This window comes from Daphnia pulicaria, chromosome 5 (genome assembly GCF_021234035.1).
Source record: "Daphnia pulicaria isolate SC F1-1A chromosome 5, SC_F0-13Bv2, whole genome shotgun sequence".
In the NCBI taxonomy this organism is placed as follows: domain Eukaryota; kingdom Metazoa; phylum Arthropoda; class Branchiopoda; order Diplostraca; family Daphniidae; genus Daphnia; species Daphnia pulicaria.
Genome location: NC_060917.1, coordinates 4281455 through 4298534, shown reverse-complemented (window position 1 = coordinate 4298534; position 17080 = coordinate 4281455). Strand labels below are relative to the sequence as shown.

The 17080-nt window shown below is 42.8% G+C and overlaps 1 protein-coding gene across 3 annotated transcripts; it reads right to left on the bottom strand.

Moving 5' to 3' along the window:
• Window positions 1-3825: 3825 nt before the first annotated feature.
• On the bottom strand, window positions 3826-16506 carry LOC124340842 (5'-3' exoribonuclease 2 homolog). 3 transcript variants are annotated; one of them, XM_046793571.1, is made up of 20 exons: window positions 16251-16506; window positions 16058-16188; window positions 15871-15982; window positions 15635-15808; window positions 15252-15573; window positions 14866-15179; window positions 14683-14801; window positions 14403-14613; window positions 14073-14336; window positions 13897-14004; window positions 13742-13831; window positions 13515-13671; window positions 13254-13449; window positions 13117-13173; window positions 12980-13051; window positions 12634-12762; window positions 12406-12557; window positions 5642-5831; window positions 4347-4449; window positions 3826-4034 (listed from the first exon to the last, which is right to left on the bottom strand). In XM_046793571.1, the coding sequence occupies exons 1-20, from the start codon at window positions 16323-16325 to the stop codon at window positions 3969-3971; spliced, it is 3042 nt and encodes a 1013-aa protein (XP_046649527.1). In that variant the 5' UTR covers window positions 16326-16506; the 3' UTR covers window positions 3826-3968. The 3 variants fall into 3 exon arrangements, with proteins under 3 accessions (XP_046649527.1, XP_046649526.1, XP_046649528.1); XM_046793570.1 differs by having other exon boundaries at window positions 3826-4037; window positions 16251-16505; XM_046793572.1 differs by having other exon boundaries at window positions 3826-4037; window positions 5642-5822; window positions 16251-16505.
• Window positions 16507-17080: the final 574 nt, after the last annotated feature.

Below are 17080 nucleotides of genomic sequence, written 5' to 3'. Positions count from 1 at the left end.
GGCCTAGTAGAGACTCTCTCTCCGGCTATATGAATGGGGCCTATAAGCTTTTCCTTCGATTCCTTCGGAAAGACGTCGTAATTTTCACACCAAAGTCAAACACAATCAAATTTCAAACACTAATCAAGTCTCCATCACCCTCGTTCCTATGAAAAAAAAAAGGACATCCGTTCGTAGATGATGGAAAGATCCACACGGAAGAAATGCGATGGATGTGTATATATAGTATAGACGACCCGAGTCACCCGACCATTCAAAGTGAGATATATATTCTCATTGCTGTTGTTTACTTGCTGATGGAGGAGACGGCATGTTGACTCAGTCAACATTCACTTCGCTCTGCTGTCTGCCTATTTCGCCCGTAGACTCTGCTCCCCCCTCACACCTCCTCCTACACAAGGCCTGGAAATGTTGTTTTCTTTGCATCGGCATTGGATTCTTTTCCCGTTGTGTTGTGTTTCCCCCGTGAGACTGCCGATCGAATTCATCCCGAACGAAAAAATAGAAAAATACGTGCCAGATGGCCGTCTCGTCGTCCATTGTTCCCGTGCGCACAGTAGTAGCTGCCGCGAGAGTTTTTGTGTCTGTCTACTAATTTCCCAACTCTAACCTACTACTCGACAACTCGTCAACTCCCTATATACATACTACACCCACAGTTGCAATCACAAGAGGGCTTCAAAAGTATTTACAATTTCAATATCAACGCGGTGTATAGGTTTTTTATTCCAACCCACTTGTTATGTGCTCGTGAAAGAAGAAAAAAAGGTCGGTATGAGAGCCAAGCAGCAGCAGCAAGTATGTCGATCAAATTTACAAGAGGGAGATTAAGTTATGGTAAGTAAATATATCTAGGATATAACGAAAAATTCGTCAGCAGCACAGGATGGTGGCCTGCCGGCAGATGGATGGGTGAGATATATACTAGATGGAAACCGTTGGTTTCGCCGGTGCAGTTGCCAATTTCGAGTTTTTTTGTCCCCCCGCTCAAGTGGCCACTCCAAGGATCGAGAGAAAGACAGAGGGAGGGATCCTGACTAAGGCTCCTGGCAAAGCTAACCCAGGGGAGATATATAGGACGCATACGTTTCGTCCAACCCCGGACCCAACAGTTTTTTCGATTTTCCTTTTTTCTTCCATCGTGTGTATACACTCCTCCCCTATGCTCTTGAGAAGACCTCTTCTGAACTCAGCCGACTCGATTGAACACAATAGAGAACATTTTGCCACTCCATCATTTTAAACTTGATTGGACCATGAGGAAGAAGAAGACGAAGAACCCGCAGCATCTGCGGCATCAGGGGCGTCGTCGTCGGATCCTGGCATCCGCCCTTTGATACGGATCGACGTCGAAGGAGCTGATTTCACTCAGTCGCCAGATCAAAGAACAAGAAAAGAATTTCAGAAGAAGATGGGAGAGAGAGAGAGAGAAAAAAAAAGTTTGAAAAGCTGGAAGAAAGAAAAATTCCCATAATGCCTCATTTCATCGACAAGTGCACTCGAATCTAGCCCTTAGGCAAGGAGAACTCTATTCATCTCTTATTCACATATTTGTGCAAGTCCATGCGCAAGTACCAGCAGCAGCAGCAGCATCATCTGGGCGTATTAAAGTCCTTAAAATGTATCTAGTCGTATAGTCTCGGGCAACAACACGCGAACTTTGTGTGTGTGTGTGTATATAGCTAAATCGATGTCGAAAGCCGAGCAAAGAAGAGATGAAATTAGGACACGACATCCACCACCCCTCCTACCTGCTGGTTCCGGGTCGTTCAGCACGCTCCCGCCTGTCGTCGTTATTATACCATAAGAGTAGAGAACGAACGGGATTGGTAGGAGCCTCTGCGTTTGTGCACAGTTGACAAGACACAGTTAACGAACCCTAGACTAACTCTGGTGCGCGTGCGGATGTCCTCTCTATTTTGGCCCCGTCGTATTATTATTTTTTTTGTACTCTTGTTATTTATTTATTTTAACAAACATTTTTTAAAAATATTTATTCTTCCTTAAAAAAAAACACAGGAGAGGACACGATCATTTCCAAGGAAAAGAGTTAGTTTTAATATTTTCCGTGAAAACCTAGCAATTTTTTTTTCCTCTTTGAATGCACTGCATTTTAACGTTCCCCTTGATTTTGAAGTGCGCCATTAGGAAAACTAGACAACTTGACTTTGACTTGACTTGGCAGTTGCAGAGAGACGGGGGTAATCGGAGACTTGGATAATTGTCGACTTATCAAAAAAAGAAGGAAGGAAAATGTTGCGCGCTGTGTCATCCGACTCGCGACGCGTGTCTTTCGATAATAGGCCTAGAACACATTTTGAGGAAAAAAGTAAAATTTGAATCATCCGATATAGGATGATAGCGATCTTTCGTTATAAAAGGCCTATACACTGAGGGTGGTGGCGAGATGTCATCCAAGATCGTATCTTATTGAATCGCGGGGCAGACCACAACATTTCTTTGAATGAAAGTCCGAGGGGTAAAAAGAAGAAGACGAAGAAGAAGTGCGTCAGCAAGCTCGATATATGGTGGAGGAGGAGCGGGAGGGAGTGAGGGACGTATGTGGCTTCCCACGTTTGGTTGGCTACTGTACAAACAGATGCGACCATTCGATAAAAACTTTTTCAAGAGCTAAAGAGATTCTTTTTTATTTCCCCATTTCATTTGTATTTTATTTTTATTTTTATTTTTTACAAATAGCGATGGATGAAAAACTTTCCTGGAATTCCCGCGGGCACCGAAAATCGTGCAGCTAATCATCAGAGTTCTCATGGACTTTCACCAAGTCACCCCATCGTCTCCCCCCCACCCCACGACAACAAACTCGTATTTTCTTTAGCGGATGGACTGCGAAATCTATTTTTCTACCAGACTGGACACTACAAGATAAACTCTTCACCCTCTGCTACAGCGTAGAGGGGAGCCCAGAACGGACTATATATATGTGTATAGTGTATAAAATACACACACACACACACACACGTTTAGTACTACAGCATATATAAATACTGTATAGTGAGGGTGGGAGAGAGATCGTTCTCCAATGATTATGTCCGCTGCCATGGTTTCTTTCAACAGATAATATACCCGACCTTTTATTCCGGCGGCCTATATATATAACTTGACGCTATCCTATGGCTTCCTTCTTGTTCCATCAAATGTTTAATTACGTTGCACAACTCGAATGGGGCCGCCCCGCTGCGTTAGACGTCGGGGGTCATGGGGATTTCACCCGCTGCCCTACAATGTTTATTTGGTGGAAAAAATTGCCAGACAACTCGATAACGCGGCTATATAGATAAATAACCATTGATATTACATTTAGGGAGAGACTACACATTGACGTCATTCTCTCTAAAGGGATCAAATAGGTGGCTTTTTATTTTCCTCCTTTTCTTTGGTTCTTCTTTGCCTTTATTTTATTTCCGCTTTTCTGAGAACTGCGTCCCACTCCATATCGCAACATTTTTTTCCTTCTTTTTTCTTTCGAAATTCTATACGGGGCCACAATATCCAATCGAGGAGTCAGTCGAGCGGATAGGAAATTATTCCGTGATTCAACGCGTTTCGTAGATCTACACACGGTCGTGAAGTATATCGCACTCGACTGGGAATGCGACGGAAATTATTCAAAGTCTAACGTCATTCCTTAACTTGAATTAACTAACCACTCACCAGGAAAATTTCATCAGCGTTTGACGCTGCTAGGCTTTTTTTTACTGTTGACGCAAGAGCCGTCGAGGGTGAGAATATGAAAACATTGGGGCCGTTGGGAACATAGTGTAGGCCCCTCCAGATAATTCAATCAACCATAATCGGATCAAAGACGAGTATGAAAATCAAGTGTATGTAACGCCGAATTTTAATCGAATTTTTAGTTTGGATAATTTTTTGACATTGCGATAAGTTTCTCTTTCCCACAGAAATTTCAAACTACGCGATGAAGTCAGCCGTCAAATCTTTTTGTTTTAAAAGCGTTTCCCTTGGTAACCGGAAGTGTAGTATCCGTACCCCGATGATCCAGGAGGGTTTCCCTGCTGTGAAAAGAAAAGAACGATCATGATTAGACGAGGGCTGGATGTGAACGGAAGAGACTGTGAACGTGAAAGGGGAACAAGAAACAAAAAAAAAGAGAGATGATAACGATCCTTGCACTGCATATCCTGTCACACCGTTCGCAAATAATGCCAGAAATGTGAAAAGAAATGCGAACAAGTACGTGACGAACAACGAGCATCATTACTAGGTGTGATGTATCAACGACGACGACTATCAGCACCTCTTTTTGTGTGTAATTTCTAAGAGCTAAGACAAAATCAAGACACTGAGAGTAACAAAAACATTACCCGAGGTGGTGGGGGTCGCTGTGGAGGACCTTGCTGGAACCCGCCGTAGTGATTTCCGACGCCTCCTCCGCGGACGTTACTCGTAGCTGGTGGACCGCTGAATCTGAAACGTCCAAAATAATATCAAAATTTAGATAATAAAAAAAAAGGGGAAATCTAAATTTGGACATTTAAAACGTACAGTACACAAGCAAGAGACTTTCACGCGTGACTTTGATTACACGTCAGATAACAAATAGCCAAATAATAGGGACAATGTGAAAAGAGTGCAAAGGGACGAACGACGAGTAAGAAGGGGGAGAGAGAGACGGAAGGACATGGGGTGACGCAAATACAACTTCCCGTGACCTTTCGGATGCGATCGACGTCATGCGGGTCTGTCCACGGTTCAATTCCCAAGACTCTGCGCTTTGCTCGATCGATTTAGCTCCGACATCCCTCCCACACCCAAAATAAAAAACACGCCGTTCTCATTTCAATTAAGCTTTTATAATTGGTCATTGGCCGACGCTAATTTTCTTTCAGCGGCGTCGCACACATCACCAGTTACAACAACAACAATCAGAAAAGGAATAACCCCCTTTTTTTCGTTTAAAACAAACTCGGTGACAAATAATTGCAGCAGCATTTCGCCCGGTGACGAAATAAAAACTGGGACGTGACTTATCATCCGAGCAAGCTTTTCCTCCCCCGCTGCGCAACGTGTCGCCCGGTTCTCTCTCTTTGCCTTTATGTTTTTTCTCTCTCATCTTCTCTCTCTTTCCCCCATCAAATCATTTGTCCTCTCTCTCCACCTTAGACGCATTGAGGATGTCAAACTGTGGGAAGTTTTTGTCGGAACTTGTCTCCCTCAATCGTCCCCCGCAAGCCCATTAGCTCTGTGATTATTGTGTACGACAATCATAAAAGGGAGGCGCGGTTGAATTAATAGAAAGATGGAGAAAATCACGTTCATTACAACAGCGGGCGGGTGGGACAACAGAAACCTTTGTAGTTTTTCCGAGTTTAGTTTTTTTATTTAACCCTCCGCCGACTGGAATGATCATGACGGGCGCATCGACACGTGCACAAAGCGCACCATCGTTGACAATATAAAAACACGCACATTAAAAAAGAAAGAAAGAGAAGAACAAGTCCTTTAATACTATTGCATTACATCATCTAATCTCTTGAAGACCCGGAAAGATTTTACGGGGTACTCTCTTGTTACAAACAAGATTAAAAGTGAGCCAGCCCTCTCATCACAATGCTAGATAATCGAAAATATATTGGACAATGGAACAACAATAGCATACCTGTTTGGCTGATCGTAGCCGTATCCTCCGCCGCCGCCGCCTCGTCCGTGTTGCTGCTGTCTGTGATAGTCGTTGGGAGGAGCATAGGCGTTGCCTCCGCCGCCACCACCGCCGCCACCCCAACTAGAGCGGCCGCCGTCGTTTGATCGATTCCGATCGTCGTGTCCACCGCGACCTCGTCCTGAATAATCAAAATGAAAAAAAAAAAAAAAAGAGAATCAAAATGAGGAATCTGTTGGACGAGTCGAGAGAGTTCATATGGCCTAGGCCGTTTCCAATGACTAATCCTTGGCTCACGTGTCCCGTCGTTGAAAACGGACACCGTGACGAATCGGGATCGCCCATCCAACCGGCTTTTGACAGACAACACAAAGTTGGACGCGAAATGAAGGGAAAAGAAATCAAATGATGCCCTCGTTTAAAAAAGAAAAAAGGGAGAAAAGGAGCCGCTACTGTATCGAATCAAATCGTGGAAAGGAATTTGTCGATTGAGTTCATATGAAAAGGGAAAGAAGAAGAAGAGAAGGACGAAGAAGAGCTGGTGGAGTATAAGTAGAATAAGGCATTAGTAGGGCAAGTGGATACTAAGCGTAATACGGATGTGACCGATGTAATAGAGCGAGTCACGGAGCTGATGCATGAGCAAACGCAATCTCAAGAGGGAACTACAAGTCAGAAAAAAATATCATCATCCATAGACAAAAGAGACAGGCAGGGTCCGGTGAATTCAAGAGATTTCCTCTTGAACAACAACACTAGAAAAAGACGCAAGTAAAGAAAATCAAAAAAATTGAAAAACAAATAAAACAGAAATTCCCAACTATTGACACGATGTTGAATCTTTGTCAACATCAGATACGTCAAGGGAATCGTCGCAAAAGAATGACACAAGAAACCTCTACAATCTTTCTTTTTTTTTTCACGCAGGAGCGAGGGACAAGGGCACGAGAGAGAGTCGTTCCCGGTAACCGTGAAGCAGAGCAAGATAGAAGAAGAAGAAGAGGACCGTACGAAGAGAGAAAGGAAAAGAAAAAAAGGTGGAAGAGAAGAGTGATCATCCGATTGAGAGCCGATAGAGTATTTAACAACAATTCTCTCTTCGTTTTCATTTCGCCCCTTTCTACTTTCAATGCTGTTGTTAAACGCTGACAGGCACGCGTGGAATGTGACGACAAATAGGTAAAGAAGAGGTTAGAGCGCCACACGAAGGAGTAGAGAAAGATATACAAATAGAATCAACAAAAGAGCCACACGAGAATATCTTCCCTCTGTTCTCCCCCCCCCCCATCTCTTCTTCTACGTCCACCACTTGGACTCTAAACGGAAAGGGACGGTCTTAAGAAAACGAAGAAGAAGAAGCAAGTCCTATTATGCTAACGATTCAACAGTGAAGAACAGCTGTTGGTAGGAAGGTAAAAAAAAAAAAAAATATTTCCCTGCGGTTCAGCTGACCGATACCTTCTTCCATCTACTGTGTTGCTTCTGCTGCCGTGGTATCAAGACATTATTTCGATGAATATAAAGCGATAAAGGAATGATGAAAAGAGCCTTTAAAAAAATATACAACAAACGCGTCCCTGGGATGCGTAAAGGAGGGGCGCAGAGTGCGGGATAAATAACAACACACACACACCAAAGGTGGAAGTGGGGAAAATACGAAAGGGTCCCCCCCGTCAACACAACAACCGAACAAGAGGGCCAGATAGGAAGAAGAAGAAGAAAAATAAGAGAAAGAAGAAAAAAAGTTTACTCAGGTGACTTGCGCTACTAGAGGCCAGTAGTGGGAAACTTATGGAATTCGCTACTGGGCGGGGTGCACGGCCAGGGCATTCCTTCAAAAAACTTCTCCGGTCGAACTGGCCCATTGTTAGCCATTAAAACTAGCCCTTCCTCTTTCTATGACCCTCGCCACTCAATTCTTTTTTTTTCCAGACGTGAGAGACAACACACTCAAGACATTCACCACACAAAAGAAATGAAAAGTCTTCAATAACCAACAAAACATATTTGGAGATGAGGTATCTGCCTACTACTAATACTTCACACATATTCAAATTCAGCATATTTGACGATGATGACCTTATGCATTCCCCCACAATAGCTGCAAACCCCCTCCGCTTTCCCACCCTCATTACCGCACACTTCTTCGCCTCATTCCTATACGCAACCCCCCCCCCCCACCCCACCCGACGCTCGACCCCCCCTTTTTTTACATAATATAAAATTCCTTTATATGTAGTGCAGTCGGCTAGATTTTCATTCGAACGCAGTCAAACGATAATTTTTACCCAATGGATGGCAATACAAACGGAAAAATCACTAGCAAATCTACTGCGAGTTATTAGACTGAGAGAATCCATCACAGTCGACAAGTTTCACGATTTCTCAACAAGATATAGATATGCAAGTTTTTCCCAGAGTACAAAAATTTTCCCAGGATTTCCGCAGCCCAGTCCGACCATGTTCACGCATCGTTCGAATTTCGCTCTCATCATCAAAGTAAACACGATTTTGTTTAGGGTCTTTAGTTCTTTACAGACAGGTCATCCCATACACACATTGCCATATTCCCACCCATACAAGGGAGAGGAGAAAAAATAACCATTGGAAAAAATTGAGGGTACAAAGAATGAGAGAGAAAAAAAGCCTCGCCCTCTTTACATCTTTCATGTTTTTGTCAAGACCTCGTGAGCAAAGATAAGAGTGGTTGAGTAAACAAATTGGCGATGTTGAAGGAAGAAAAAACGGCCCTCGAACGTCCTTCAGCGAGTGCATAACACAAGGGCGCACACACAACCCATCACCTGACACCTTCCTCTTTTTTGTGCATTGGTGCCCCCCCCCCCCCCCAATAGATTGTAACTAACAAGAAAGTGGACTAGAGTACAAAAAAGAGGAAGAAGTGTCTGTGTACCAACAGGGGGAATTGTTGTAATTGTTGTCTCTTCTCTCCTACACACACCCACGTATGGTAAGCATTGACAACTTCAAGTTACAGGTTCATCGACTGACCTCAGAGTCCGAGGTTACCTCAAAGATACTCAATTCAGTGGCAACAAAACAATTCCCGAGAAGGTGGAGGGAAAGAAAAAAACATTTCTGGTTATTCCTTTTCCTCTATCTCTCCACATCCTCGAGATGAGGAGGACTCGGCTGCGACGACGTACGTCTTTTGTCCGGCAGAGAGAGAAAAACGAAAAGAGACTGAGTGCGTGAGGGGATTCAAATGGTCATGGCATCACAACTACTTGCAGACTATTACAATATACTCTTGTAACTAGTGTACAGTATTACAATATTATAAGATATCCTCCCTCGTCATAGGAAAATACTGAGAGGGGGGTTCCGGCCTGGACAGTTTTCGTCTCCGTCATCACACAACTGCTGCTGCTCTCTCGAAAATATTTGTTTCTTTACTTTTTTCTTTCTTCGACCCATGAACAGTAAACTTGTCAGTTTTGTGCGCCCTTTATACCTATATAAATATTACGATCCGGATGACGTTCAAAAACCCCGCCAACGCGCAGTTCAAGACCGTTCGCAGCTGGGCCAGACGTGACAAGTTCCGTGACAACTGGAGTGCTGTATGTACAGGAGCGACTCATTCAGCAATCATCATCGAAAAAGAGCGAGAATACGGGTACCAACACGATGACAAGTCACTCGACATCACAAAAAATAAATAAATAAAATAAAAAAATGCGTCGACACTTTACTTAGGAACCACTTCAACGCGCGGACCAACTTCAAACAACAGAAACGTACGACGAAGGCGGCCGTATTTTTTCGATAACAAAAAAGAAAAGAAAATATAATCATGTCGCCCCAACATACAAACAGATCCCATACGTAATAAATGACAAGGGAGGGGCACGCTAGAGGGAATTATGGAAGAAGTTTGCGACAGCTACTACTACATAACAACGAAAATAATAAACCGAAAGAAGCTTGTCATCAAGTGAGTCAACATTTGTTCGCGTGGACGAATTGACTCTAGTTCAAATTCCGCACCCAAACACTTTCCCCAAGTAAATTTTGTGTTTCAAAATCATATTTAAATGACATAATCGAATAATGGCGTTAATGAACGATATTGATCACATGTGTCTTTCCTTTTTTCTCCCTTCGAAATCGTCGCCAAAAATTGATTGGGTGGCGTTACTGAACGAGATACTGATTGATAAAACTGCGTCGAGGACTTTCAATGGAATAGATAATCCCGAGTGCATTCTGAGGATTGAGCGAGAGAGAGACAATCGATGAATGATTAAAAAGCCGAGATAGTCGAGAGGCAGTTGAGAGAATATCTCGGCAAATGAGACGACTGACGACTGGTGGGGAGAGAGAATCTTGACGAATGAAATTCGCTCTCTCTCGCCGGCGAGCAAAGCATCGAAGAAAGAAAAAAGAAAAGAAAAAGAAGGAATCCACGTTATATCTAAAAGGAAGAAGAAGAAGGCAGCACGAGTGGATGCTGGAGTGGCGAGTGCTTTCGACAAACGATGTGCGCGACGTGCTCCCGTTGCCCGGGTAACGTGCGGGAGACGGGGCAGAGAGGGGAGTAGTAGTAGTAGGAGAAGAGGAAGAGAAAGGCCACCTGAATTACTCCTTTCTCAAGAGGGCTTGGCTGCTTCTGGGGGTCTTGTGTGTGTGTGCGTGTGAGCGCGCTCCTCGAGAAAAAAAGGAAAGAAAAAGGAGAGTAACAGCAGCAGCAGCGACGTCGACGTTCCTCGTCTACTGTCCTTCCCTCCTAGTAGAGTCGCTCGTCGTCGTTGGCTTCAAGAAGCGAAACGTGACGCTTTCTTTAGTTCCCTCAACCGTACACAATTGCTTCTGCTGCGTCTGTCTGTCTGCTCTCTCTCAGTTTTCCGAGACGCGCACGCACACATATACACAAACTGCGCAAAAAAAAAAAATCTTATCGTTCGCTCCTTTGTTGGGGCGCAGTGTACATAACCGGCTCCTCTTTTCTTTGCCGTTACCCCCTCCTTGTTCGCTATACACACGAATCTAATAACGCAATTTCCCAACTTGAAAATGCAACTTCCATTTCGTCCTCTTTTTTCCCGTCCATTTCTCGCTGACAGGTATTTTAGTTGCACAACGACCTTTTTTATTATTCGTTTGAAAATTCGATCAATTTAAAAAAAAGAGGCTTTCAAAAGAATTTTTTAATCAGCTTTTCGTCACTATCCGTCGGCAACAGCGTCGTTGGCCGTGCTGTTGATGACTTGAGGTGAAATGGAACGTCAGAAACGTCTGGTGAATATTATTCAAAACCGCAAGCTGATTTGGTAAACATGCGTATCGCTGGCTCGTTTCGACGCTGGTACATACATTATAAGTGACGTGTGTGTGGTAGTAACTTGGCAAACGACACAACAATCAGTGCCAATCATGCAGTTTTCAAAAGCTCTTACGACTTAGACTACCAGAGATAAATGGGGCGTTGCGCTTCATAATGGAGCAGCGCATCCTCGTCGCCTGTGCACAACACAGTAGGGGGAAAAAAGAGAGGGGGGAGGTGGCGGAGGGAGTCGTGCGCACAATAGACAAATTATCTCTCTCTCCCTCGACCGAACGGTAGAGTCGATCGACTTGGGTGACGGGACCTAACACACACACCCCCACAACCATCGAATAGATTTTTACCCTTTTTTTCTCCTATTTTCGGAAGGACATTAGAAAAAACGAGTAAACTACACCAGATAACTGGGCAAGACTCGGGGAAATACGAGACGAATATTATTAAAGGCAAGTTGAAGATGAACGTGCTCGATAGCCACAGCAGCATTCACAAACCGAGATTTGTCTGTATTTGGACTGCCTAACTTGCTGCGTCATGCCCATTTCTCTTAGCCACAACATCAAACAGTTAGTCCTGCCAGTAAGCAAAGTCTCTACTACCCAAAACTATCGTCACATCCCTTACGAAAACATTCCCTTCACGTTGTTCCTTTTTTTTTTCTTGGACGCTATTCTTTCCGTCGAAATATCTCAGTTATAAAAATGCATAGAAATCCCCTCTTTCCTCGTCGAACGCTCTCTGATGAGTCTTGTATGGGGATGGCCCGATCCGTGATTTGTCAGATCTCAAAGAAAAACAACCAGCCCGCATTCCAAGGTGATTCTTCCATTCTTGCCCACCTTTTCTCAGACGCTATGAATAGAATGGCCCTTCTCGATTGACGACATTTTGAAAGAAGAAAAAGAACGAGACGAGGAAAATAAAATAAAAAAAGATTTCTGTGAAAATAAAAATGGAAAAATTGAAAAAATAGGTGGGATGAAGATGTGTTATGACTTCTGACGGGTTAAAAGGGAGGGGTGACAGTTATCTCTTGATCATCGAGTCTGAATAGACTGAAAGTACGGTTTTGGCAAAAATCAGTGAACACGAGTTTGACCACAACTTAAAGGGGAGGGCAAAAAATCAGCACATGTCAAATGTGATGGCCATAAGTGGGTATACTTTACTCGACATCCCTCCCTCCCCTTTCAAACCTTTGGTCGACTGCAAGAAAAAGGCTAGAAAAGAAAAGTTCCTTCCCTACCTGAGGGGAAATTGTCTTGGAATGTACGGGACCTACCGCAAATACAAATTGCAGGGGTGTTGCTCTTGAACTTAATAAGGTCCCATCTCTTAAAAATTCCCTCCTACCTAGCGAATCCTGCCATTTTCTCGCAAACTACGCATTTCCTCGGGCATATATAAACCATAAATAATAGTATCTAAAGAGTTTTTAAATGAATTTTGCTTTTACCTCCTCGATGGTCTCCACGCGACATCTGGTGTTGGTCCGAAGAATCAAAATACGCAGCCGCTGAAGACATAGGTCCACCCATTGGACGAGGTCCCGATCCCCCTCTTGGCGGGAATGGTGCAGGAGTATAAGGTCTTGGACGCGAGTGATGTCTGAAATTATATGAAAACAATTGAAAAGGTGAATACAACTTCACAATGGTAAAAAGTAACAGGCAAAATAACTTACCCCAGCATACGATGACCAGCAGTATGAAGCTGTCCTCTTTGGTTTGAACGTGACATTCCAATCTGTGGTCTCCAAGGTCCGCTGTTACTTTCGTCAAAATCTTGTGGCTTCAATTCAGGTTTAGGGACTCTATAATTGGGAAAGAAGGAAATTTAAGCAGCTATTGCCAGTAAAAATTTTCATACAAAAGATTTTGATTTTAAAATATGATTAGATAAATAAAATAAAATCGAAGAATTTCAAAAATATTTAAATCAAAGTCAAAATCATAAAAAACCGATTTCAATCGCAAAAGATTTTGCAAACACTGGCTCTTGGTTTTACTCGAACAAGAAAAACAACTTACATGGCTCCTTCTAAGCGGCAAGCTGGATATTTGAAATGTATGTCGTCCGGCATTGGATCGCGATAATTTAAGCTACAAAAATCAAAAAGGGAAACTATGAATGAGGAGACAACCCAATACTATAATATTTTACATACCAAACGACGTGGCAGTCATAAATGGGTTCCAGTCCTTGAACGGGAGATTCAAGCGTTCTGTAAAAATTAAAAGGGCGATTAAAATAATTATAGATGATGATAAAATAATGAAGGAAGTTGATGAAAGAAAAACTTACTCTCCAGCCACAACGCACTTCTCGGAGGCAAACACCAACCCCGAAATGCCACTAAAGTAGGAAGATTCCATCTTGAAAGCAACAAATTCTTCGTCGGCACTGTTCGCAACTTCCCCGGCCAAACCTCGCATAAAGTCGTAGCCTTTGTGGTGTTTGCCCACGAAAATCTGATTTTCTCCAAGGACATTTCTACGTTCTGCAAGTTAAAAAAACATGATTAAGTCACAGGACGAGAGAGAGAATTTGGTGAAAATGATTTACTTTCGTCTTCTGTCAGTTCATCAAAAAGAGACTTGACGGCTTTCTTCAGGCGCTTTTCGTCAACGAAAGGCAAAAGAGCAACGCCTTGCCAGGCAAATTTCTTGCCGTTCAAATCTATTTTGAAGTCTTCCGGGTAAAAGTCAATAATTGGAGATTCCTGTGAATACAACAAACAAACAAACCAGATAAGATAAGATACATACTTAAAAATGCAATAAAGTACTGACCGGATCAACCATCAGTTCTCCCCAAGGCTGAGGAACATGAGACCGACTGGCCGCAGGAAAGACGCCCATAAGTTGTTCCAGAGGACGGAACTGTAATAATTTTCAAATATTAACAAAGTGATAAACAAAAAAGAACTTTGAACTATAGAACTTACTGGCTTGGTCCCTTTCTTAAAAATAGTTATTACAGAAGAAATATCCAAAAAGTCTGAAGCGAAAGGAGCGTAGTGGTACGGGAAATACCATTTCCATGATGGAACACCCTGGAAATCAAGAAATTCCAAATAGTAGTGTTACTTCAAAATTATAATACAAAACAAAATTTGATTACCTGATAATAGTACTGGAGAACCCAGCATAATCCTCTGACATATTCGAGGGCGACTTTGGACCGAAATTCTTCATCAGTGGGCGGAACGGCGAATTTACTTTCATAGTATCTCTCCTTGAATCCATCTTCCCACAACCGCACTTCGTCGTGGCTGAAATCATCTTCGTCGTCGTCATCTCGTTTGCGCTTAACTCCCTGTTCATTGTTTGAAGCGCCCCTCTGTACTGTAACTTCAACTTTTTCAACGACTTCAACTTCGTCAGTCTGTAAAACGGAAATAAAATGTGTGAAATTTACGAAATGAAACGGATAATTGGGTATGTTACTAACCGCTGACCGCAACATTGCCTTTAATTTTATGGCGGCTTCTGTATTCTGCGCTTGTTGGCGGCCTTGAAGAATTTCTTGGTGGGCATTTGTAATGCTTGGATTGCTAAATCCTCTGCCGACAGCACGAGGTGCAAATTGACCTTGAGGTAGATGTGCGGGTCGGCTTCCTTCACCCCCTCCAAATCTCCTGTTCTTGTTTCTCATACGTTGTCTATAATGCAAACAGTTACTTATAAGCATTTAAACCACAACCACAATATTTTAAATCTCATTTTTATACCTGAAACTGAGTTCGTCCTTTTGACGTTTTTTGAAGATTTCGTCTTCGGCATGTCCAAGTTGTGATAGAATAATCTGCACTCGCTCCAAGTTGACGAACCCACTGTCTGTCACCCATCCCTTTAATTGAAATCAATGAGGTTAAAAACAAATCAAATATCAATATTGCATTATTAAAAATAACCTTAGTCTTGTAGACACAATCTTTGTAGAGATTTACGAGTCGGTCAATAGCACCTTCTCGAATTTCTAATGACGGAAGATGAGGTAGAAAGTCGTTGCCGACGAAGAAACACATGAAGACCCAATCGTCTATGGCACGTTCCAAGTCATACTCAAACGGCAAATTAGGCATCCGCAGCTCCCTTTCCAGATACTCTCTAAGCACGTAGAGGCGAACGAATATGTAGTTCTGCTCGGCTGCTATATTGGGCCCGATTTCGTCGTTCTCTCCATACTTTGTGCGCTCCGCCCCTTGACAGTCATTCAGATCGTGACCTTGATGATCCATCAAATAGAAAACGGTTTAGTTCACGTGATGTCTGACAGGAAACAAACAAACAAGCATACCTATCTGGTTACAAATTTCACATGGTCTAGGTTTGTTTGGTTTGAATTCTTCACGAATAATAGTGAAATTCGGCTCATGGGTAGCTAACCCGAGCATGATCAAATCTGCGTCAGCACCGCACAGGACATGTCTGGTGTTAGGATCGTGGCTGGGTTGAGCTCGCTGCCGGCGAATATAGTCCATGATTTTGTGTTCTCCCTCTCCAGGAACGTTGGCGTCTGAGAGGATGACAGAAACGTTTTTCCAACCAGGGTCGTTGCGTAACCTATCATGCACATAATAATGCAAGCAGGCTGACAGTCTGTGCATAAATGGCGTGCCCTGTGAAAACAGATGTAAAGGAATTAGTTTTTTTTAGATGGGCAATTAAAAAGGACATTACCGGAGTGATGCAATTGCTGTCGAAATGTTCTCCTTTGCTTTTCTCCGATGGAACATATGCCCCTCTTGCCACAAGACTTTCTCGGACTGTAGCAATGGTCATTACTTTTTCGGCTATTTCTTTAGAAGCTCTGAATCGGCGGGAACGTTGTTGGTTCATTTTAGCCCTCGGTGCCTTGGATGTTTACAAAAGAATTTATGAAATGACTTATGATTTGCATGAATGGTGTCACTTACCACTCCATCAATAGCCATGTACAATAGTTTTCTGGGGCGAACAATGGCAAACATACGATCAATACATTCGAAGATGGCAACCATCATTTCATCCTCATTTCTTGGAGCTGGCCTGAAATTCATGATTAGTCATTAGTTAACACAAGTCAACAGGGCTTGATAACTTGAAAAAAAGATGGAACTTTACCTATCCTCAGGATGTGTGCACGGATGAATGATGCCATTCATGTCCAGGTACAGATTGTCGAACTCAACCCCGTTTGGGTTTGGTTTGGAAACGTCAACTGGCAAAGCTTTTCCATCTGGACCATGTCTGACCTGTACAAATTTAACAATTTCAATGGCTGACACTTGTTTTTCACTTAAATACTAGTGTTTACCTTCTCCTCGATACAGTCGCAAATAACAGAAGGATATTTCACCGTGAGCCATCTAAAAAATGCTGGAACTCCCATACTGACTAAGTACTACAGATGGAAACTGCTTGTTTCCAACAACAGATTTATTAATAAGTCTAAACTGTCAAAGAGTAATTCAATCAACTCAGTTAAAACAAAACCGCGTCTAGTTCCCTCTAACACCTGCACGTTGTCGGGCAATACCTTTCTTGCAATTTTGGAAAACGAAAAGCAGACGCTACCTAAACTACTACTACTCTCTACAACGTTGAAGTCCGTTCTCACTCGGATTTGTTTTATGCTTTTGAAATTCCGAAATGCCAAAAAACTTCAATAAGAGTCGAACGAAAGAATAACACATTATGTGGGAATTCAAGACTAATGAATTTACAGCTACTATAAATAACCGTGTCGTTTCTTGGCATTGTTTTACCTTTTCAAATTACCGAATAACTGTTCACCCTCATCGATATGTCATAAAGCGCTCGTGAGATGACATCCGAGCAAGAACCATCAGCGACCAAAATAGAGCTTGTTCATTCGTCAAGGGGAAAAAAAAATAAAGACTAAAAATACACGGTAGGAAAAATTCTAAATTCATAATAAACATCGCATATTCCTCACGTGTTTGCCACAAACGTGATTGCTATCTGGGCCTCCGTATAAGACAATGTCAAACGAGTCAATATAGTTGGATCGACTTGGCAAAGAGCACGAGCGCATTCATCGCATCGGAAATCCACGAGCAAACATACAGACACGCCATTTCAAAAGGAGCAATCCGTTTTGATCAGGAAATGTCCCGCCTTTTG